This window comes from Athalia rosae, chromosome 6, assembly GCF_917208135.1.
Source record: "Athalia rosae chromosome 6, iyAthRosa1.1, whole genome shotgun sequence".
Classification (NCBI taxonomy): domain Eukaryota; kingdom Metazoa; phylum Arthropoda; class Insecta; order Hymenoptera; family Athaliidae; genus Athalia; species Athalia rosae.
Window position 1 is genome coordinate 13,465,330 of NC_064031.1, and position 24,683 is coordinate 13,490,012.

At 44.5% G+C, this 24,683-nt stretch overlaps 1 protein-coding gene across 2 annotated transcripts in view; it reads left to right on the plus strand.

The window, feature by feature from the left end:
• LOC105693237 (protein pangolin, isoforms A/H/I/S) overlaps positions 1-24,683 on the plus strand; it is a 116,206-nt gene that overhangs the window by 4,301 nt on the left and 87,222 nt on the right. For both annotated transcript variants that reach the window (XM_012413037.4, XM_012413039.4), the window contains exon 3: positions 9,710-9,813. In XM_012413037.4, coding sequence (XP_012268460.1) covers positions 9,710-9,813 — 104 coding nt within the window. The remainder of the gene's footprint in view (positions 1-9,709; positions 9,814-24,683) is intronic.

A 24,683-nucleotide genomic window follows, 5' to 3' on the forward strand; every position in this document is an offset into this window, starting at 1 on the left:
TAACCGGACCCTTTAAATTTTCACGATTCAGATTCAAGTTCTCTTTTCGTTCACGTCATCGTATAACGTTGTACTTTTCGAGCGATGCAGGGAGAAAAAAGGGGTGGAAAAGAAAATATTGCGCAACTATTCGATGAATTGTCGAAGCGAGGGTGGCATAGTTACAAAGTCTGCGATGAGTTTGCTAATTATTTTATGCATCGCATCTTGTTGAATAGTTATAGTTACGTGCAGTAAGTTGTAATAACGAGGCATTTGTGATTACGAAACGATAGTCGTTAGGAGAGAAGAAGGAGAATATGAAAATGAGAGTGTACTGGCGTAGAAGAGAACGAGACTGACAATGATGAAGGAAGAACGAATTTTACCGACACATCGAAAGCTCCCAGTACAACTGCATATAGCCGCGCACACCCACTCATACCAATATCTCGCCAACACGTGTCTACAATACAAAACTAAAAGAGAGGAAGAAGAAGAAAAAGAGGAGGAGGAGGATTGTTGCATGCCTGCAGCTACTCTTCGCGTTCAAGAAAGAGAAGGAGATTAAAATGAAGAGAGATATGAACGACCGTGCACCGTCACACGAATGTATGTACGTGCATGTTCGTATGCGGCATAGTGAACGAGTATCACTACCACATGATCACCGATACTACCGTCTACTACCAACTACACTACTACTACCGCAAGCACGATCTCTCGTAGTTGTCGTCGTCGTCGTCGTCGTCGTCGTCGTCGACGTCGTCTGCAGCGCGCGTCCGTTGAGCGAGGTTAGCAATCTGTGTAGTGTTTTACGACAACTATAAATATGGCCATAAAGCTCTTTGTTTAGAGCAGCCAGTCTGGCTTTCGAAACTGCGTGGCTGCTCTCGACCGCTATGCTTCTTCTTCTTCTTCTTCTTATTCTGCTTCTTTTTCTTCTCTTCTTTTCTCCTCAAGCCATTTAGAGGTATAACTTGACGGTTCTCGCTTTCCTCATCCTCTATCCAAAATTTACGTGTCGGAACTAATCGAGAAAGTGATGAAAAAATATTGAAACAAAAAACCAAAAAACAACGAAGCAACAATCTATTGTTTTCTATTCCTAAATTCCGAAACTTTGAGAAATTCTTCTGGCATTCGGATCATTCAACGAGGTGTTTTAGCTTTGCGGAGAGATGGATATTTGTGTATAATAGGTACGCCGGTATAGCATTGTTATATTAGGGTGGAAGAAATATGGCTGGCTAGCTTAGAAGAAGAAAAAGAAAAAGAGAAAAGAAAGAGAAAGAATAAGAACCGAGGAGTTACGCGCGTGGGCGTGTAGTTGAAAACTCCAGGAGCCGACGGCACCGTCGCCCCCGGGGGTTCCGACGTCGTTCCGGGCCTCTAAACTCTGCCCTGACAATAAGGAAAAACCCCCCACACACCGCACCCCGTCTCTACTCCTCTTTTTTCTCTTTCCTCTGGCCCCCCTCTAATACTTGTCCATTTGTCCCGCGTGTGCTTTGCCCACTTGCCTCGCCTTTGCCTCTGTATAGCTGTTGAAGTTGCAGGCGTTCAAAAATTTGTTCTCGCAATCGTTTACACATCTTTTGCCCGAAGAATTCCCTAAAAAGAAAAAGAGGAAAAACATATTTTCCAAAAGCCCCCCCAAGTCGAAGGAATTCCGGGGGGAACAATTATCGCGTCCGGAAAAATTTCTAACCGTAAAGAAGATTCAAATTTCGGAATAATTACCAAAGCTTTTCGGCGGGGGCGGGCTAATGTCACATCTCCAAGTCCTTTTATGCACGCATAGTATATATGTAGGTACGTCGCGCGTTACGTGCGTATATATAATAAACGGCAAAGGCATCGCAGCATCCGCGGATCTTACGAAACGACTAGGGCGGTAGTCTCGTCGTCTATTCTATTCCGACTTGTTAATTTATCCAAATTAGTGTACCTACCAAACCAAACCTACAAGGGGATAATTTATCGTTAGAGACGTGCCGTAGCACAGTAGCAGTTATTATGTGATCTGTCTCTCCGTCTATGAGGTTCTCGAATTAAGAGAGAGGAAGAAAAAAACCCAAGTAGAATTGTACAAAAAAAAAAAAAATTAGAACCTGACCGGTCTTCGGAATCGGAACAAATGGATGAAAAATTTTTTACATGAAAAGAAAAAAGAACTACCAAATTTTCACGGATAATCGAAGCGTGAAAATAAAAAAAAAAGAGAAAGAGAAAAAACGAAATCTGGATAATTTCAATTTAATCCTGTAGAAACACAAGACCGTGTCCCGCACGTGATTGAAGAGGCACAACAAGCTTTAGCTGAAGAAGCAGCGAAGCGGTACGCTGTATTGAATTAGGAAAGCAAGGCTCTTATCGGGCAGCTAACTAAGCGGCGATAATTCCCTCGATATAGCCGCTGCAGTATACCTATACGGACATATATAAAGGAGGGAATTCCTCGTGCAATAGTGACACGGGATTATCGGTATAATCACGTTGTGGTATGCTTGCAGGCGACTTTGATTCTCGATGTGTTGCGGTATATATTTATACACATATATTTATTCTCCTGTATGTACGTGGCTTATTTTTATTTTTTTTTTTTCTCGTCTTCGGTCCATTTCACAGTTTCACGTTCATTTGACGGAGTTTTTGTTTTCCCAATCCGTCTGTTGCGCGTCACCACGTCCCGGTGACTATCGATGCGTTTGATACGCGAAGTTACACATGATATCTAATGTAATATCGGGCCGTATACTCGTGTCATCCGTCCACCAATTCATCCATCTCTTCGTCTCTTTCCTCTTCTCGGCGTCCGTCGAACCGCGCTCCGGTTCGACCGAACGACGTCGACGACGAGGAACGTTGGATATATTCAGTCGGTGCATGAATTGAAATTGCTTCGTTAAGGGCACCGTGCTGGCTGCAGAGTAGAACGTTGGCATTTCTTTTAAGTATTACACGCACGCCTCGAATCTATACGCACACTCGCGTGGATTATATACGTTTCTATTTATTTATAAGCGCTATATGCTCGCGTTAATATAGTCGCGACGTAGGCGGTGGCGATACATATACGTATCGCGGGTACTTCGATTTATTTATTTATCGATCTATGGATGTGAAAAAACGAAAAAAGTATAAATGTGACAGGTTCGCCCTTACACAACCGACCATCTCGTACGTAGGCGTGTGCTTATTGCGATCGAGTACTAACTCGAGCACTGCAGGGTACTTGGGAAATGAAAAATATTACGAAATATATGCACATAATTTCGTGATACTCGTCGTTGTCGTTGTCGTCGTCGTTGTTGTTCGCGGCCGTTACGTTACGTATGATATTCGTACGTCTGTATAAGGTGCGTACGACAATCAAACGTGCGGTAAAGTTGGATTCTCCCTCGCGCGCGGGATGCCAAACGAAACGAGAAGGCTCGAGTGGTCCAATTGATCTCGTTGAAAAAATTGTGGAGAGCGCTTATATACTCTGTACTGTACAGGGATCGAGGAAAGAGCCGCTTCAATTCACTGATATTTTATATATGCCGCGGTAGGGATGACAGATATTATGGGGAAAACATGAACTTCAGAAAAAATCGAGGATCAAAAGTAAAACGAGTAAAGAATTTCATTGTATAATGCAATTATACATGATCTTTTTATTCTCATTCTCTGGTACGACGTAAAGTGCGAAACAGTTATCGAGAAATAATTATCCAATGGTAAATTATTCACAGGGTGTGTGTATAGCGTACGGGGTGCACGATCGGTGTAGCTATATAAATATGTTATTCAAGATCGAACGGTGTATTACAGATCTGATTATAAATCGATTTTTCGCAAGTGCAGCATCGGTAGAGCGTATACTCGAGTTCAGGTGGATTGAGACGTTCGTCTATCTGACGCTATAGGGTGCATCGGACTCCCCGTTCGTGCCGTGATTTATCAGATCTATCAGATCCTCGCCTAGTCCGTAGCGCGCTCGGTTATATAGAGCATCTAATTGAATTCCCTAGGATTTGTAGATTAGCTCGAAGCAACCGATATTTAGTAGCGACCGTAGTAACGACTCGTCACGCTCGATGGTGTGGAAGTATCGGTTTCCTCGCCTTATTATTAAATCAATTATTCAATTATCATTATTATTTATGCGAACTAGTCCCGAGAGTGTGCGAACTCCCCTCTGTCTTCTTTCCCTTTCCATTTCCCTTTCCCTAAACTGCGACCGGCTGATACTTGGGACTGTCGTGTAGTCCTGGGCATTCGGTCTCCGCTCTTGAGTCCGGAGTCTGGGTTTGGACCAAGAAGGAGCGAAGACCGAGAAGGCGAATGGGAGAGCAAGGCCTTCTTGGATCGGCGGTGTTGCCGTATTGCCGTATTCTCTTACATAGCAGCAGCAAGCAGCAGCGGTCTCGTGTCTCTCGTCTCGCCTTTCGAGTTCTTCGGGTCTGCTGCAGGGTCCACGGGGTCCGGAGCCCCGAGATCCGAGACTAGAACGCTGCTGCATACAACGCTGCAACTCCGCTCTCTTCGGTGGAGAGCGAGAGAAGCGAGAGAAACGAGAAACGAGAAGGTCGGAGGCAGCGGGCGGATAGCCTCTACAAGAATACACCAGCTTCTCGACCGTGCTCGCCCAACAACTTGTGCCAGGAATTGATTCCCATCCCCCTCTTATATCTGATAATTCTCGGCCACGAACACCGACAACGCTTTTACACCCTTTAAAATCGTTTCAAACACACGATTCTTTCGCGAACCGATACGCGACTGGATTGGATTGAAATTTTTTTGCGGGCCGATTTCGTCGGGTTTTGCCATTGATTTTTTTATATTAAACACGTTTGCTTCTGGTTTCGTTTTTTGGACGGGTGTTGATTTCCTCGGGCACGAAAAGTGCAGTCGTTCGGGGCAGCCTAGCAGCGCGGGGGTTTAGTCATCGAGGTTGCCTTGACCGACGTCGTTGCGCCAGCAAAGCAAGCCACCCATTGTCCGTCCGTCGTTCGTCGTCCGGCCTTCTCTTGTTACGAGACGACCGGCCACAACCTGGTCTCAGGATTGGCTTTCTCCACCTCCACAATCCACCTCCGACTCCGACTCCCAACTCCGACTTTAGTTGTTCGTCCTCGTTCCCTTCGTTCGACTCTCTCTCTTATTTTATTTTATTTATTTTATTTTTTTTTTCAAACACTCGTTTGTCCATTTGCTTTTCGATCCCAAACCGACCCCAGGCAAGGAATCTATATATACTCAAGTCGAAACGATCCTCCTCCTCCTTCTCCTCCTCCTCCTCTTCTTCTTATTCTTGTTCTGACTCTTCCTCCTGGGAATCTGGTCAGCAAGGTGTTACCCGCACACCAAATTCTCCGGGTAAACGGGGGGAGTCCGAGGACCCGCTTTATAACAGATTCAGTTTTTACTATGAAAAAACCTGCAAATCAAATTCAGTTTCGAATCGAAATTTCAAGTCGAATGTACTCATTTCATTACAGAATCCCACCCCTTGTGGGGTAGGTCAAGAATAATCGCGGGTGATACGATGACACGTAATAGGCGAGTAAACCAAAAAAAAAAAAATCAAAGAAAGTAGAAGAACGTAAGATATGCATAGCAGAAGAAAAGTAGCTTCAACTGCGTTGCATGTAACTTGTCCAAGTCGGTGTGCGGCCAGACACTTTCGTTTCCCCTCTTCCCTCTCAACGATCCTATGAGGTTGCGATCCCTTTTCTTATTCTGTCGTCCCTACGTCGATTTCGAGACTCCAGAACTCGGTCTGGAGAGTGTCCAGGTCAGGGCCGTGATTGCGCGTAGTTTTAATGGTATAGACCCCCATCAAGGCCGGGGTGAACCATACACCGAAACGCCTCGAACATTCGAACATCCAGGCGGGGGAATCTCCGTCTGAATAAACGTCGGGGAAAATAAAAAAGTTCTAACACCATTAGCTTAACCCTGGCGATTCTTTATTCGCACGTTCGAAAGTCCCTTCTTTATCGCGGTGATTTTTTGGAGCGATTGGGCCGGCCCTGTCCCAGGTACGACTACCTGTATGAGAACCTCGGCCCTCCGTTAAAACCTGGTGTGGATCTGGAAGGTAACCGAAGAGGGAGAGAGAGAGAGAGACGGAGATGGAGAAGGATAGATGGAGGCAGTGAAAAGAAAGGGAGGGAGTTCGGCAGGCTGCAGGTTGGTGGAAGGTGGTACGCGGTTGATGGACCAGAGCTAATCTAAAAATCACCGGAACTTCACAATTATAGTAATTTACCAGCCGACAACAAGGTGTACACACTAGCTTGTCCATTATAAAACTTTAACGCCCCGTAGGTACCATCGGGGATGCGATGAGATGCGCTAATCTTAACTTTTCTCGTTTAAAAGCGCGCGTCGCGGCGCTTCGATGCGGAAACATTCCATAACCGACGAAGCGATTTCGTGTAACGAGTAGAGTGTAACTCAAATACCACGAATCCGAGGTGTTATTTCACCCGATCGTTTCGCAAGCGGCCAACAAACTCGCCAACGAATTTCCGTCAGCGGGGCTTTGTATATCGCAACGATCCCCCGCGCCAAACGGAAATTCGCTTCTCCTCCGCCTCCGTCCTCCTCCTTCTTCTGATTTTTTTAATGGCCCGCCGGGATGATGAAATTTAGCGATATACTTATACGGTCGGGCCAACTCCCAACCGCAAATAATAATTTGAACCCCACGTCGTGGAAGAAAGCACAGTCGGAATATATTCCCCGCGACGGTTGGGGCGGCGTCGGCGGTAGAAGAGGAACATATTGCGTGTAGATCTATAATTACCATCCGAGTATTATTCCAACAAGACAGAGAAGTAAACAAACTCGGAGGAGAGCAAAGCTCAAAGTTTGTGTTTGCAGTCGCAGGAGGGGTTGGAGGGTTGCTCGGGTTTTCACGGTGAGGTTGACGGAGGGAGGGAAATGAGCGGGCGAGCCGCGCTGAACTCAGCGGAGAGAGGGACAGGGAGGTCCGTCGACTATGTTTATACGTGTACATAGAGTACACCTAGCCACGTACACGTACGATATGCCGTATGCCCGGCAACTGGAGTTCCGCGACCGTCACCGTAACGTTCGCTGAGGACCCCTGCGCGTGTGGACGTCTACGCTTTTAGGGGTCGGCGGTTCGGGTCGACGGTCGGGGACGGGCCTCTTCCCCGCGAGGGATGGCGATAAACTTCGGTGTAACGTTGCTGGATGGCGAGGGGACGCTGAGAAAACGAGAGAGAAAGAGGAGAGTGAAAAAAAAATTAAGAACGGAAATAAATACCGAAGAGACGGAGAGAAATAAAGGCCCAAACGATCGTACGCACGAGGTGCGGCGCACATGTGCGCGCTCCAAGTCGGTACCAAGCTTCTCGATATCGTTTGCCGCGCTCAGAAATCTTGGGCATTCAGAAAAGTCTGCCAAAATTATTATACCCTCGACGGAATTGGAACGACGATGAAGATGAATCGTGATTTATTAATTAACGTTAACGATCGTAACGCAACGAGGGAATTGCGTTCTTTATTTTTCGAATAATTGTTTCTCGGAATCCGTGTGGATATCGTACGCGTACGTGTGCATGAGTTATGGTAGAATCGTATACACTTCTTGCAACGATTGTACCGCGTGTCTTGCCGGCTTTTCACCGTATGCATGCAATGCATACCTACGTGTCCGGCGCCCCCTCGCCTCGCGCGCGTATCGTGCGTACATACGGCGTAAAATATGTGTGCGCACGTACGCGCCGCGCTATACGTACGTGTGTGGAAATAAAGAAAGAGGGAAACTGCGCGGGATCGGCGGGCCAGGGGGGGAAGTTGGGAAGTGAAACACGCGAGACGATATCCATTCAACAGTCTTATGCGCTTAACCGACGCCAAGAATTTGGCAAACGTGCCGAGGCTGCCGCTGGGACTTCGGGCGCGATATTCCGCGACTCCTTCGTTCTTGACTCTTCCCTAACTGCGGGACTCGGATCGGGACTCGTATAATACCGCGGTTACCCGGCATCCTCCGTTTTACACGATGCGCCGACGCCGGCGTTCCACCGGAGGCTGGAGACGGAAAGAGACTCGCTCTTTCGACGTACGTTGCACGACGGAAGAGAGACGAAAAGAAAAACAGATCCGCCGCGTTGTCCCTGTTAATGGAAGTAGCGGAGGGACATGTCCCCGCGTCAAGTTTATTCGGAACGAATAGGTTTCTGTTTCTTTCCTTCCGTTTTCCCCTTATTTATTTTTTTCCCAGTTTTTTTTTTTCTCGCTACCGGTCTCACCTTTCTTTTTACTTGCTTTCAGTCGCTCTTCTAGTTCTCCTTCATTCTTCTCCTCCTTTTTTTTTCCCTCACGTTCACTCCTTTTTTAAAACGCTTCGTTCACCGCGATGGGATCAATGACCCCAGTTTCGAAATTGGGCGACTCGAACCGTCCAAGTTCTTTGTCAAACAGATAAATTGTATCACAGTTGCAATTGCAACTATAACTAATTCTTGCGAGAATATTTTCCATTATCATTCATTGCGTGTGCATACATTGTGTACATTGTTTATTTTGTAACGTCAAAGTTTACAGAGCGAAAAATTTCGCTCATTATTAGCGTACGAATCAGTGCGGGGTAACTGCGACGCGGGGTACGTTGCGAAATTTTTACGCCCCTTGCAATTTACGCGTGTGTACGATTTTGGAACGCCCGCATCCCTGCGAGGCGAAATAGCGAGGAAAGAGATGAAATACGGGAGGCGCCGTTGCAGGATGGACGCGGCGATGAAATCGTTATTAACTGGCAATGAGATAAGGCGTTGAATAGATACGACATAACGTCTCTTCGTACAACCGTGTGTGTGTGCGTGTTGGTTTTTTTTTTTGTGAGATGCGGGAATGCCTATAGAATTTATTTACATCGACGTACGTTCATCGGGTGTGTGTGTGTGTGTGTGGGTCTGTAGATTTTTGGGCAAGTGAGAAAAACGAGATGATCACACATCCGAGAAGCTCACGTACCGCGGAGCTAAAATTTGAAACGAATACCACCGCATACGCTCGGATTTATTTTAGAATGTTTCTTTCCTCTACGGTTTATCTCTTCTCGTCGCTCTGCTCATTGGTTTACTCGTATTGAGCTACTACCCGCAGCGCGACCTCCCGTTTGAGTAAAATCAACGTAACCATTTGTCACCTTCCGAGATGAATTGCCATTTCCTAGACGCTCAGGTACTCATAATTCATCTGGAATCGTTCGTTGATTTTTTTCATCGGTTACGAAATATTTCAGGAGTAACGAAACGATTCCAGACACGAACGTAGTCTTAATTTTGGGGTGTAATTTGACGGGAGAACCAGTGCGATCAACATGGGCGTGGGTACACGAGAGTGTGTGCGATGTAATTGATTGTTCTATTTACAGAACGGATACAACATTCGCGTGACGATTCGTGCGATCGTACGTATAATAATTATTTATTCGCACATGAATTGCGTCGACTTGCCAGGCATTCCGCACGTATTTTATATCGTTTGATGGTGATCGGATATGATATCGAATGTAATTATCACGATACGCCGAATAACAGCTGATACATTTATCTCGCGTATTAACGATTCACGAATCATGTGTATCGGATTATTATCCGTTATTTATGTAACGCGGTGTAAATTTATATTTATATATATATATATAAATATATATCTATGTTTGTTAATCATTTTTGTTTATCGTGTGCAGGAAAGGTGGACCCTACCCCACACACCTCATCGTTCAACATGGGCTACCTTGTATCACCCTACCCGTACTCGAACGGCGCTGGAGGACCCATCCCCGTCTCTATGGTGAGTCCCGAATTGGAATTATATTTTACAATCGATCGTCGACTCGGCGTTGCGAACGCGGCCGCGATAAATAATTAAAATTTTACGTTCGACAATTCGCGATCGCCGTAAATCGGCTGGGCTTGCGATACGGAACAGTTAACATAAACTGCATCTAGGTAGGATAATACGGTATAGTTATAGTGCATTGGCACAAGGAGCGGATGCATCGCTTGAGGCGACGAGTGGATAGGCAGGTATAGGTCGGAGAAAAAAGAAGTTTGTGGAACAACGACCCGGCTAAATAGTGGCTGAAATTGGGATGATTTGCCGTCAAAGAGAGAGAGGAGAATAATGATAAATAAAAAATGGAAAGAAACGGAACGTGGAAAAAGAGAAAAGGAAAGAAAAGGAAGGAAAAGGAGAGAGGAAGTTGAACCTGCAGGGTAAAGGTAGTTCGGGCGGGACTGAGTAAGTCGAGAAGTTAGAGCAGAGTCGGGTGTGGGTACGAGGTATTATATGGAAGGTACGGGAGAGATAAAGAGGGAAAGGGTGGTTCCGTGGTCCAGCGATGGCTGAGCCGAGCAGCAGCGCCAGCGGCAGCAGCAGCGCAGACGCGTTGCCCCATTAAGTCCGCTGCCTCCTCGAACTTGATAAACTAGCCGGTCGCCGCTCGCCCCGGTGTTGGCGGTGGTCCTCTTCGTGCCGTTCTCCTTCTTCTTCTTCTTCTCGATCGGCTAGAGCCGATCCCGTATCCCCCCTCTCTTTTTCTTCTTCCTTTTATTTTTACTCCCTTCTTTTTGGTTTCCCACATCGTCAGCCGTACAGACGGCAACCATAGGGTTTATCTACAGATACCGAGGACTGCGTTCCTCACGTAACGGCTCATATGGAGATCGCGGAGCTCCACCTTGTCCTCCCCGTTCTACCGTGTCATTATGTCGTTACTCTCGTCAACGAGCTCGATGGACCCGACGCAGCACCCACCGTCTTTTCGTATCGGCCTTCGTCTTTTCCCTATACGTATCTCTTCCGCGTATGATATATTCCCGACGTTCGAGGGAAGGTATTTCCGTCCCTAATTCACCCCCGCCCTCGCAATTAACGTACTTTTTTCGTCGCTGGGGGGTAGAGGTACACACCCGCGCTTTTCGCTATAAAAAAAACCTGCTCGCGAGTTCAAGCACAGGGTAGGTGGATGGGTATTTTATAAATATACGTTTGATGGCGTTCGTACCTGAGGAATTCGTGTCCATATATTTTCTATATAATGCACTTCGAGAGAAAAAAAACAACCCAACTGCAATGCAACGAACCGACCAACCTACCTATACCAATTAAAAAGAATTTCCGCACTTTGTTCCGTCGTCGCATTCCTCGTACGTATAAAAATGAAAAAATATTCATAGAAATAAAAAAGATGGAATGAAAAAATAAAAAATAGAAAACTTGAAAATAAAATAAAAATGAAAACTAAAGGAACAAAAAAAACAAAAAACAATGGACTTATTGAAGCGTGGATTTTTACCAGCCTGGGGGGGAAAGCGGAAGGTAAAAAACGAGAGGAATATGAAGGCTATGTACGTGTAGATTTTGTCTGTGGTGCAACGAATATAAGAGGTAGGTGGTAGTAGTAACGTGGGCATCGTGTCGTTTATTTTGCGGAGTTGGTGGGACTGCCTCGATGCACCACCACCACCACCACCAGCACCAGCACCGTCATCGCCACCAGTGGGAGCAAGTGAAATCTAAAACCCTTATATTAATACAGAGCCAACGGTCCCGCCGCTTTTAATTCAAAACAATATAATAGCCTCCGCAACATGGCCGATTCTGAGCTTTACTCCGTACACGGTAACACGCGTGTGGAAATTCTTTCCATCGCTGTATTTCTACTTCCCTTACGCGCTCTCCGTCGCTTTTCCTCTTCCCTTCTCTTTATTTTTCTATATTTTAGTATTTCAACAAACGAATACTCGCAATACCGGTACACGTACAATACCTTCAACGTACTACCGTACAATACATTTAATCTTGTCTACTACGAACACGTTCGCACGTACTCACCTCTGCAGCCTCCAACGGTGGGGTATTCGCTTTTTGGAAAGGGGGCTTCGGAGGTCCGTGGCGACAAGAAGAGTAAGGGAAAAAGGTATACAGGGGCTTTGTCTCTGTTGGAACGGAAGACGCGTACGCGAACGAAGGACGAGTGAGAGACCGTCAGGAGCGGTATATTGTTCCTATTGTAAATTTTTGCTGCCGCTGACGCTGTGCGGGGGTCCGTAGAGACGTGTTCGCGTCGTGTATTTAGAATTAAGGGGATGAAAAACTAAAGACAAGGAAAGGGAGGTCCCGGGTCGGGAGAAACTGAGGTACATTCTGTGGTAAATTTGCGTCTCCGTGTGTGTTTTATTATCGTGAGTTTTTTTTATTTCAATTTTTCTTTTCTTCCTTTCCAATTTTTCAAAAATCATTTCTTGCGTGCCTGCAACCAAAGCTGCAATGCGTGCGGACGTACGAGTCCCGATGCACTACCGCCAACAACTATAACCTATTTATAATACCTAATCGTACTTTAATTGTTTGGCACTGCAACGATCCGTTCATTTTATTCATAGCTGTATAGTGCTGGTGCGTGGGAAAAACGAAATGAAAAAAAAAACGTTGTTCCACAAATTTTACGGCGTAAAAATATTGAGAAAAGAAGGATTCGAGGGGAAATCTATTCACATTAGTGAGTTCAAATATAATGATCTATAATGATCGATTATAGATCATAGTAAAAAATTATCGGTATTAAATTCAGTATAATTTTTTCTTCCTCTCTCTTCTTTTCCTTTTAATCGAAGGGATTCTTAATTCGTGTTTGGATCATTTATTACCATTAAGATGTTAAGTGTGAACACAATTGGGTATATAATTTCTATACCGACCCCTATACCGATATTGTTCTTCGTCGATGAGCGTGTGCAGTTCTGATTCAGCTTTTCAATTTGGTGTAAAAATGAACCGTGGTAGAAAAAAAAAAAACAAGAATAAAAAAGGAATAAAGGGAGGAATGAAAAAAAGAATAATATGAAAGGAGAATTCGATGCGGGAGAAAACGGAAAACACACACGGAACAATCGAAGGCTTTTATTATAACATCCAACAGAGCGATTATTTTGTGAACGATGTTATGCGGTGTGCCAAGGGGGTAATTTCGACGAAAGTCCCCATTATAGATTTGTAAACGAGAAATTAAGGTGTATCGACAACCGGAGGGCAGGCCGCTTACATTTTTTTCTTCTTTTTTTTTTCCCCATTCACTCTATTTTCTCACCGACGTGATTGGAGTTGTCACGCAAAGTTTTGGCTTACGGTTCGGGGTTTAGGGTTCAAGGGTTGTACGCGTACGCGGGCACCTGCTGACTACCTGATATAGGGTTAAAGACACGAGGGAAGTAAATCGACGCCTCATTCTTTCGCGCGAACAAATGAACCGGAATTGAACGAACAAGGGTCACAAAAATGTTCTACCGTGGCGCTCGGTTTGAAATCTTTCCTGACCGGTTCGACAAAAAAGTTATACGTATACGGTGTACGGTGGAAATGTATCCCAACTATATTCGCGAATTCTGAACACGATCAACCACCATGTGATGAATCAATTGACTCATCGCATCCACTTACTATTCCACTCGATGAGGATTGACAAAATTTTTTTTCCATCCGTGTCACCTGCACACGGATTTCAGGTAAATTTATACAAATTCGGATACGCGAGGTACACGCCTGTTTATATAGTTGTCTTCTACGGTGATGTATGTGTGTGAACGACGTGGTTTTTCCTGAAACTGTGTACGATCGTTCGAAAGTACATTTTCGCACGCGTGTAAAATGTTACGCCACTTTATTAATTATCCAGAAGCGATTTATCGCTCGAGGGGTCAGTGATTATCGTCGCGAGGTCGGAGATCGTGTGTCATGAAATGAAAGTATTGAATATCATAGTTCGCTTCTAATTTATATACATATACGAATGCTGCAGCTTGAGAATGACAAAAAATCAACGCCGTTTCAAAACCCCTGAATAAGCAGCAGAAGAGAAAATCTGCGGCACAAACTGCGATCGTCGTTCCGCTCCAGATCCAAAAATATACCCGTATCAACCACTTTTTTCCAAAATTATTGTACGACGTACGCGAGATTCGATTCAACTACACGCGGATGAATTCGATTTCGAATAGTTCGCGGGCTACTCGTGCCAATTACATTAGCGGTCTTCAGCCACATGTACCGTTGAATTCTATTTTCTTTCATTTCCGAAAAACTTTTTAACCATACGCACACGTGCAGCGAACTGCAGTCTACGCGTGATTAGCTTTGCTCACGTTTCCTACGTTACCGTGTCACGCTGACATTGAACTCCGTGAGCCAGAAATTATATTCCTTATCGCGAATCCGATTCCATCACTCTTTTCGATTCGCGACCTCGCTATCGTCGCTTATGCTTTTTCTTTTTTTTTTCTATTTGATCGCCGTCATTATTCTCTACAATCTTTTCAAACTGACGAGAATCTGTGCTGTTACGAGCTATAGTTTCGTTGACTCGATGATTAATTTTTCTCTATTTTTTTTTTCCTCCCAACGTAAAAGTTGACGTGACGCATATTAATATACATACAGGCACGTAGGTATAAATCAGTCTTCCCTGTCGCACGTCATAAGAAATTTAATTAAATAAAATAAACGTCTGAAGTTATACATACATATAAATAAGTATATTACTCGTGCGTGGATATACATTTTGTACATTACTTTTCCCAGTTTTCTTTCTTTCTTTTTTCTTTTCAAACAGTTATAATTTCTTTTGACTGCGTTCGGGCGGTAATGTGACGACATCAAAGTAAAAACTAGATGCAATTCACCGCGGTTTCCGTAGGTACTAATGTCGGGCATACAACATATCGTTCATGCACACCAACCGCGTTACGAAAAATGAATCGTAGAAAAGATGGAATTGAAAAAAACAAGTCGGTTTTCTCATGTAGTTTACCATCTTTTTTTTTTCTTCTTCTCCTTTTCGTACATTAATTCACCACACCTATCGCGTATGATCGTGGTATAATATATATTTCCCGGCGGTATACCTATCCGCGTTTTTCAAAAAACATCAACAAAAAAAAATTAGGAACCTGTTTATAACATGAATTAATTATGACGATTAATTACCAAGGTGTGTGTGCGTTGTATACGCGATATTTTAATTAAATTTCCTCAACGTGCGATTAAAGTAATTTCGTTATTATGATTATCTAATTAAAACAGGCGTACTCGGTTCGTGTGTATTGTTTTGTCTCGTTGGACTTCGCTCGGGAATCCTTCCTAGTATAGGATGCAATATTTTTTTTTTTACACGCTGCACTTATATCACTCCGGAGTCCGGCGGGTGATCAATTCCGTGAAATTCTTATCTCTCCGAACCGCACGTTGCACACACATGAATGTATATCGTAATAATATACGTAGTTTATATAATACCTCGCATAATCTTTTCTCTTTTTTTCATTCATCTATTTTTTCTTCTTCCACATACTTTATCGAGTCCACGGTACACCGTAATACCGTCGTCCAGCTCTTGCGATCAACTCTCCGTGTAACACTGTGTGTTACTCTCCCACAGAGGATACAGAAATAAATTGCAGATGCGGATGCATTCGCGGCATGCGTTCTGTAATAATGTCGCACGTGTTTCCGTTCGTACGTATCGGTACGTATTTACTGGTATTCGATTCAACTACGACACGCGTGACGATGAAAAAACGAAAAAAAAATAGCTAGATAAGTTGAAAGAGGTTCCGCAACTGGTAGGAAACTTCAAGGATAAAATTTTTCGAAGTTGAAACCTCGCTCTCTCGATTTACATCGACGTTCACGTACGCGGGTATGTACGTGCAGCACACTTATCTATCCGCAAGTTTTTATGAACTGTAGTTCCGATGATGTGCACTTCGCTGTAGAGCCGCGGCAACCGATCCTCAGGAAGTGCGAGTTATAAAGATTTGCGCGCTGCGCTTCGCGATAACCGATACTTAATAACCTTACCCACATGTACGCGATACGTATACACGCGTACGAGTTCGAGCGTTGCTCTCGGTTTTCATATACTTATAAGTCGGGTGCAGCTTCCGGTATGAGCGGTGATTTTATACACACGCGTCCCTTCGAACGCCACAAGGGCAAAGATAGATCCTTGCCGCGGACCTCCGCTTCGTTTTTTACTCCCGCGGATAAAATAAGCTTACGATAGACGTGTATATTTGTATTTGAATTTTTTCGCGACTCACCAGCGGTCCGATAGAATGACGCGAATGTGGCAACAATGGAAAAAGTAATCGTGATGTTGCAGCGTCGACCAGCAGCACCTATCTCGGAGTACCTACATACCTCCTACCTATCTAACTCGTCGTTCTTATTTTCTTGGCTCCTTGAAGAGAGCAAGGAGTAAATAAACGTGGCTGGCATACCCAGTAGGGTACGTACCTATACTGTACGTAACACGCTACGGAACTGCACAAATGCAGGATAGGTGAACGTGTTACGTCGGTGGCATTGCGTACTGTAATCGCTCGGTAGTAGTCGTCGGGGCGTACCGCGCGTCGTATCCTTGTTTGTAATAGAAATAGCGAGGCGGTAAGCCATTAGTACGAGGAGTAAGTCGCAGCTCCGCGCTGCCGTTGCCGCTGCAACTCCGAAGAAGAGGTATATAACTATACGTATTCGTATTATATGTATATATATATATATACGTAGGCTTCTTCGCTCGTATCTATAGTACACCGCACGATGTTTGAGAAAGAAATACGAATGCAAAATTATACAGCCGAAGAGAAAAGTACCGAGAAGAGGAGATAAGAAGAAACGGAGAGAAAAAATATGAGAGGTAAAATCAAAGTGACCTTAAGGCGCTGTTAATACCGTCGGTACGACTTTACCTGGATTCGTACAACGACTCTACCACTCCGATGGTACACCTCTGTGTGTACCGAAACCCGACGATGATGATCGATTGTGTTCCGAAGGGCGTAGTCATAACCGCACCCTTAATTCGTACCAAGTTCGACTCCGGTATTGCTCCAGGGTTAGGATTAGGGCTAGGGTTACGTCGAAGTTCTACTACCGCGAGTCGCCGAAGAAGACGACGACGACGAAGAAGAAGTAGAAGAAGAAGAAGAAGAAGTCGGTGCGAGCGGAGGCATCGTCGGGGTATTGCGGTGGTTGCCAACGATGAGAGAGGCGTGTCCAGCGTGCCCGGCGTGCTCGGCGTGGTAATAGCGGGTAAGCGGCGCTATTATAACCACGCCGTACAAAAAGGGAGAATGAAAAGTAAAAAATATACACGGTAACGAAATAAACGTAAAAACAATATTACCTCGGAATACAAAAATTATCCAACGAGGATATATAAATTATATCGCCGTACCGCGCAGGTGTACGATCCCGCGCGATCGCTGTACTTTTTCTTCAAATTTATTCGTCTCTTTATCCGTCGTCATCTTGTTGTCATGGAATATATTCGCACATTTCGGGATTAATTTTTTCTCGCAAAATGTACCATGACGTAGCGCGCGTTTTATGAATATATTGCGGATACGACGGAAACACCGGGAGCGTGCCGTAAGATAAAATCTTTGAAGAGTCGTGCTATACGTTCAGCAGCGGAGTTTGGGTTACGACCTAGACTGGTCAAGGGTCGCTCCTTTATCGCTCGAGGTACTCGAGGTGTCGCGACGTAAGCTTTCCCCTCGTAACGCGAGCTCGCGGAAGATTTTTTTTTTCTCTTTCTTTCTTTCTTTCGGATGTACGCGTACCTACCTACCTATTTTGAGAGAGAGAAAAAAATACGCAGGTGCAACGCGGATTATAATTGCGAGGGAAAATTTAGTGGCAATTATTTTTTTTCCTCCATTTTACCGAAGATAAGGTGTGGATCGACGATACTCGATGTCCTCAGCGTCGATTCGGATTATATTCTCGGTTCGATAAATTATGCTAATTTTTATGAGCCATTATACGACGATACGATGTCTCTGGGATATCTTTGGCTTTTCCAGTTTCTCGCCTTTCTTGTTTCGAGACACATGGTACATTGATACGCGCTCATGTTATGCGTATGTATAAGTGAACAGGTACCGGAGGCGTCGCGATCCACCTCTCGGATATTTCGAACATAAACTATCATTCAAATGCGGCGTTGTAATTCCAATGCAAATTGGATGAAACTAGCGTGTCCGGAATGCCTGGTGATAATTAGTCGGTGTACTTCTTTGATTTCGATCACCCGTCCAATAAGCTGGTGTCGGAATTAGCCGTACGCCTCCGTGATTCATCTTACACGCGTTAAAGAAAAATCTCGGAAAACAATCCCCGTCCCGAAAATGGTGGAAAAAATCTCCCCGACGTCGAACGAGATCCTCCGCCGAGAAATAAGCGAGCGATTCGAGTCGCGCACCGAATAAGGCTGTGTCGCAATTTTCAAATAGGTACGTAATTATATATACGCGTTGATATCGTCGTCCGGGTGTACGCTTTGCGGCGAAAGGGTCTCGAGCATAGAATGTTGATTGTTTATGAAAGAGAATAAAAGGAAGGAATGAAAAGAAACCATCATCTCGAGAGGTATACGCGCGGATGATGATGCGGATTATATCTAAAAATTTATATCACCGTGTATAATGTCGAGATACGATCTAGTTTCAACTATATTATACACGTCCTAAAGTTTTCGTTCAATATTCATGAACTTTATCTCCCCGTCTATACATAGTGGCATATTTATTATTTACCCGCGCCTACCGACTCTACCTTTTATAGACTACGTGGCTCGGTCCTCTCAGCTATAAGCGAGACTCGGGTATATCACTACCGTAGATTTTCTCTAATGATAAAATTCAGGAGGCTATTAACGCGGGGGGTCCCTACGTGTCCGCCCGCCTTTCCTATATATGTAACGCTCTCTTGTCTACATTTTTCAAATTTTATTAATTTTTTTTTCGCCACTCTCCTCATCCATGCCCATACCCTGAATTAATTTTATTCCTTCGTTTATCTGATCGAGTTTTCGATTTTCGATTAATTTTTATTTTCTCATATCGGGTGAAAAATCGTAATTCTTCGCAACAGTCCTGTCCAAGTTGGAACGTGAGATTATCATGTGTGCGTACGCGGTATAGAGACGACCGACAACGAGAGGTCGGTGGCAACAGCTGCACGAGACAACGGTATCGTTGTTATCACCGCGACCGTTCTCTACGGCCAGAAGGACGCCACGCGAGAGTTTTACTTCACGTTCTATAACATCCGTCGCTAGTTCCTTCAGCACCCACGCCTCAACACGCACTATTCCAAATACGGTATAACTTTATGTGTTGCGTAGACATTCACTTACGCACGATAGTACCTATTCAATTAAATCAACTCGCTCTCGGCCGCGTACGTCGCACCGGCCCCGTTAGTATCAAAATGAACGTTATCTTCAATCGAAAAATAATTCGAAGCTACGTGTAGATATGGGCGTGGATTTTTTTCCTCAAATTTCTATTTCCGGTTTTGGATACGCTTTAGATAGCTTTCGCACGTTCGAAGTATAGGTGTATATTCCTTGGACGCGTAATATGCGAAAAATATTACGTATTTATACCTAGTGAGATAATATGGCTCCGGGGAAGGCCGATCGGAAGATGGATTTATCGCTCATTATCCTCCCGTTATCAGACGTGACTAATTTTCGTATTACGCACCATATGTATCGGAGAGAGAGAGAGAGAGAGAAAAAAAAAATGACGTAGGAAAAGAGAAAAAAAAAAAATCGCGGCGGCTTGCGCCGGAGATCTACAGACGGTAGCAGGAGTACCGGGAGATTCTTCTTTTGGTCGTTTATACATGCCTCATTATTTTATAACGCCCCGCGGGATATAAATGCTACCGCCATATACGTCGTCGTCTTGTACCTACTCGAGTTTCACCCACTTTTACAACCTGCTAGCTCCTGCCGCTACCGATGCCTACCGCTGCAACTTCTGTTGCACATTCTCAAAACGCAACTATTTCTCGTTACCCTGCGCCACGCGTTTTCCGCCATCCAACCCTAAGAGGGTTTTCAGATGGCTGCGATACTTGGGTAACGTCAAATATTCCATATCTGTGTAAAGTTATTTCGTCGTTTACGAGATTTTCAAATTTTACAAATTACGAACGCCGACGAGGAGTGAAATTTATTCCGTAATTCAGGCGCGCGAAATTCGGTTTCTCAAAGATTTTTAAGAATCTGTTGTTTTTCGGAAAGTTTTTCATTTTTTTTTATTCTTCGTTGAAATCACTCTCAAGGATCCCCATCAATCACACGTGAAACGAAGGAGGTTACCGAATATCCGTGAACAGGAAAACGACGGTTGAAAAAACATATGTATGAATAATAGTGAAATGAAAAGGAGCAACAAAAGATAATAATAACAAAAAAATCTTGAGAAGCGTGTCCAATTATAGTTCCTCCGGATTTCTTCACGTTACACCCACATCACATGGCGCAAGGCCGGGGCACGGTAGAAGAATGTCCTAAACGCGTTTTTGGGAAACAGGGATCTTCGCTTCGCAGCGTTGCCAATGTTTTTGATTTTCGTACCGAGCGAATGGCCAATTACGCCCGGCTTGCACGCGTCACATATTCGAGCATCTAAAATGCGTGAAAAATCCCCATCGATGTAACTCCATTAAAACGCTTTTTCAGCTACCGCGTATATTCCGATAAACTGTACGGTCCAAGCTGCCCATATAATACAAATTTCAACGCACGCAACGCGTATAATGCACCGCGACCTCCTAGTACGTAACACGTAACTCGTTACTAGCCGTTCGAAAAACATTTTACACAATGTCCCCGTGCAGATGCATCGCACCGCTGCATCCCGACCTGAATATCCATGAAACGAAGTATTTTTTTTTTCTCATTTTTTTTACCCCTACTGGTACATAAACGTGTGTGGATACAAGTGCGTGTGTTTGTGTTCGTGTAAATTGTTCAGGAGACGTCCCCTCCTATTTGCATTATACCACATCGCACTGCCGACGTTGCTCCAGCTATATTTTACCGCAGGTGTCATTGTCTCCGGTACAAGGAGCATAAGTACACAGGCGGTCGGGTGATGTAAGGTAAAAATTTTAGACACGACGATGTTTGATTTCTTTTTTCTATTTCTATTATATTCTAGGTCAAGTGGACCCTTGAATCGGGCTTTTCAGAGATTTTTCCCTCGCCTATTTCGGTTATCCTTCAGGACTCCTCGGTGTCATTCTGTAAACGTATGTGCGTCTACGTGACGTAACGCCTCTTTTGTAACGAATTTTTTTCCTCGTGACCGTATTTCAGTTTTTGGCGATAACTCGAAAACGTGGAGATACAACTAGGGTGTCGAATGAATCGGAATATGGCGCGAACGCGCGGACCGTAGAGCGAGACCTCGAATGAAATGGGGGAAGAGAGGGTGTTGTTAGAAGAGGGCCAAAAAAAAAAAAAAAAAAAAAAGCAGGGAAAAAAATAATCCATGAATAGGAAGAGTGCAAAATAAGAGGTGGTATCGTTCGATGACGGTTAGCGTACGTTCAAAAATATAATGACGGATATTTTCTTCCCTTTTAAAGTGGACATTAAGGGAAAAGGTATCCGCGCGTTATTCACGACGTATACAGTGTATCCGTGAATCTACTTTCACCGAATGTGTATAGATATACATTACGCGCGTATACGTGCCGCTAACCACCGCCAGTGTTAACAGCATCGTTTCACACGTTTCGGAACAATTATCTCCGCTAATGGTCGCGCGATGCCTATGCAGTGCGCTTATACCAAGTAGAGACGTACCGCCGCCGCTGCTCCTAGTGCCGTCGTCGTAGTCTCTTGCGTATTTATGCCTTCCTCCCCATCGTCCTTTCCTCTTCTCACTTACTCCCTCCCTCCCTTCCTCCCGCCCTCGCATGTCGCGACATTTTCCCTACCCTCGTCCCACTCCGTTCCTAGCGTCATTTCTATCTACCTACACCGAACATCCAACCACCTCGCGCGTCGTACGCGGCAGACCGACTCCCCACAAGAGGATGAAAGGGACGCAGGTAACGGACGACGACGCTCCGTGCGTAAGTTCGCGACGAATGGATGGGATGGGATGGATGAGAGGATGGATGGACCGAACCGCGGAGCGGGGCAAGGAACGCGAGAAGAGACAATGAGATGCGGAGAGAACAAAAACGTAAGAGAAAAACAGAAGTAGAGTGAGGGTGGAGAGAAGTAGAGAGGATCGTTCGAGAGGCAGGGCGGGGTAGGGAGCATTATCTAAATGCGCGACACTCTTTTTCTCTCGCCGATTCATTTTTCCATCCCCTTTACTCGCACATTTCGGTCTCGCCTGAGTACCATCCCCGCACTCGTGTATATCCACCTATTGCTGTCCGTCGACTGCTACTACGACTACCCCACCACCACCCCCGTAGCCGTCAAGTGGACAATCCTCCCTCGCGGTGAGCCCTTCGAAGAGAGTCTCGCGTACACCTCTTCGCAGGCGCCGCCCGTTTTCGCCTGTTTTCGGGTCTCATTCCCCGTACATTTAGACCCATATCCGTTGAACGTTAGCTTCGGAGCTCCGATGTAATAACGCGTTCGATACTCGAGGACGCATTGCTTTTATCCTATTTCCGTATACGACATCCTCTACGTACCGTTCGAGCATCGTTCCGACGAAGAATTCGCAGATCGCCCCGGACGTCGAGTATCAAGTTTTCAACAAGTTTTTCTGTTATCGCGAGTCCGTAGAGAAAGTGTGCATACTTGTGTCGCGATATTGTGCACAATAAATTCGACTGATTTTTACTCACCCGTATTATATATCGTGTTCGTGGACCTCGTCTACTGCACGTCAATTGTGGGGGGGAGGGAAAGCTACTTGAAATTATTCGTCGATGTGTGGTACGAGTACAAAGATACTCATTCATCTTTTTATTACCTCATTCGAGTTACGTCCGACCCCATCAATCGCGTACTCCGATTATAGATTTATCATCGTCGTCGAAATCTTTTCTCGTCTCTTTGTTTGTTTTTTTACATTAGTTCATATCTTGTGTAACGGAAAGATAGAAAGAAAAAACGAGACGTGGAAAAGATCGATTTTTCATCAGTGAATATAATTAAATATACTTCAGTTCCCAAGATTTCGAAGATGCCCTCTGCATAGAAGAGAAATAGCTTGTTTCCCATATCTTCTTGGTTTCATTATATTTTCGAACTTGGACGCACATATAGCACTGAAGAAATATGCCCAAAAAAAAAATGGAGAACCACGTTTTTAATTTTCTTGAAAACTTATAACTCGCCATTACGTACCTATAGTATATTATGAATATGTTTTTTTTACTCTTTTCCTTCCTTCTTTTCCGTCAATTAACAAATGAATATAAATTCGATATTAAAAAAGTACACGGCTGCAGCCGTTATACAGTGGATTTAGGACGAAGGCCGTACGTACGGTACGTCTATATAAGCCGCGTATATATCCATCCGGATGCATTTTTATTCAGGTGTGTTATTACATGATATAATCGAACGCGTGGCTCTTCGGTTTATGTGCTGCAGCTCCATGGGTACGCGCTTCTATAATAATCGTAGTTGAAGACCGACAAATTTTCGGTCTAATCGTGTATATATACTACCATATAACCTCTAACGAATCGACGCAATTATGTAACGTATATATATACGTATATATATACGTATATATTTTCGTATAAGAACCTCGAATCTAATCGGTGTACACCCCGTACGCCCCATCCCATTGAAATAATGCACATGATGCTGCACCACGCCTGCACCTGCCGATGCACCACTACTTCGGAAGAATATTACCTGCATTAGGCGGAATTGCGGAGATCAGGGTGCGGCGTACGATGTGCACGAACCGGAATTACATCACTGAAATTCCTTCAACTTCGTATTCCATTTAACTTTCGAGGCGTGGATTCGATGCGTTAAAATTTTCTTCTCTTCATTTTCCCTGAGATGATTTATATCTTGTTTGAAATTTATTCGATCCAAGGAATCGAGGGAATCGCGAGAGCATTTCCTCCCGTGGGTTGGACGGGATATCAATTGGTTTAGAACTTATAAAGGGGCCCACAGACCGTACGAAATGACGATCTGTAAGCGTTGCAGGAGGAGGTCGTTACGTGTCCCGTTAGTGCAGCGGGGTCAAAAGATAGAAGAACAAAAAAAAAAGTGAAATAAAACAAGGATTCTGTCCTTGTTTTACGGAGGGCAGGTCAACTTCTCACAATTCAGCCCTCTCTTCGTCCCTCTTGTGTGGATGTATATTTTTTATTTTTTTTATTTATTTATTCTTTAATACCGAGCGTGCAGCGCACTTTCCTCGATGCAGAGTTCTCTCCTTCGCTTCCAAAGCGGGCGGCTGTATATCTGGTGGGCGTACAACAGGATTGAAGATGAGGCGAAAAGAAGAGACGATCCTCCCGAGAAGAGGGATGAAAAGAGGAAGAATATGAGGCGCGAGTTAACCGAACCCAGGTATAACACCCGGGATGGAATAAGAGAAGCTGATCCTACAAGGGCCCCGGGGTCGCCTCTTCGGACTTACAACCGAACAGGCTACCCCCGAGCTACCTATGTATATACTTTTCGACCACTACGTATCCCTCCTGGTTATTTATTACACGTTTGCCGTTTACGTTGGATTTACACAACTTAAATAACCAGACTCAACGCATCTTCGCATCGACATGAATATTGTATTTTTCTCAACCATCGCATCGCATCGCATCTCATCGCGTCGTTTTTTTTACTCTCTTTTTCC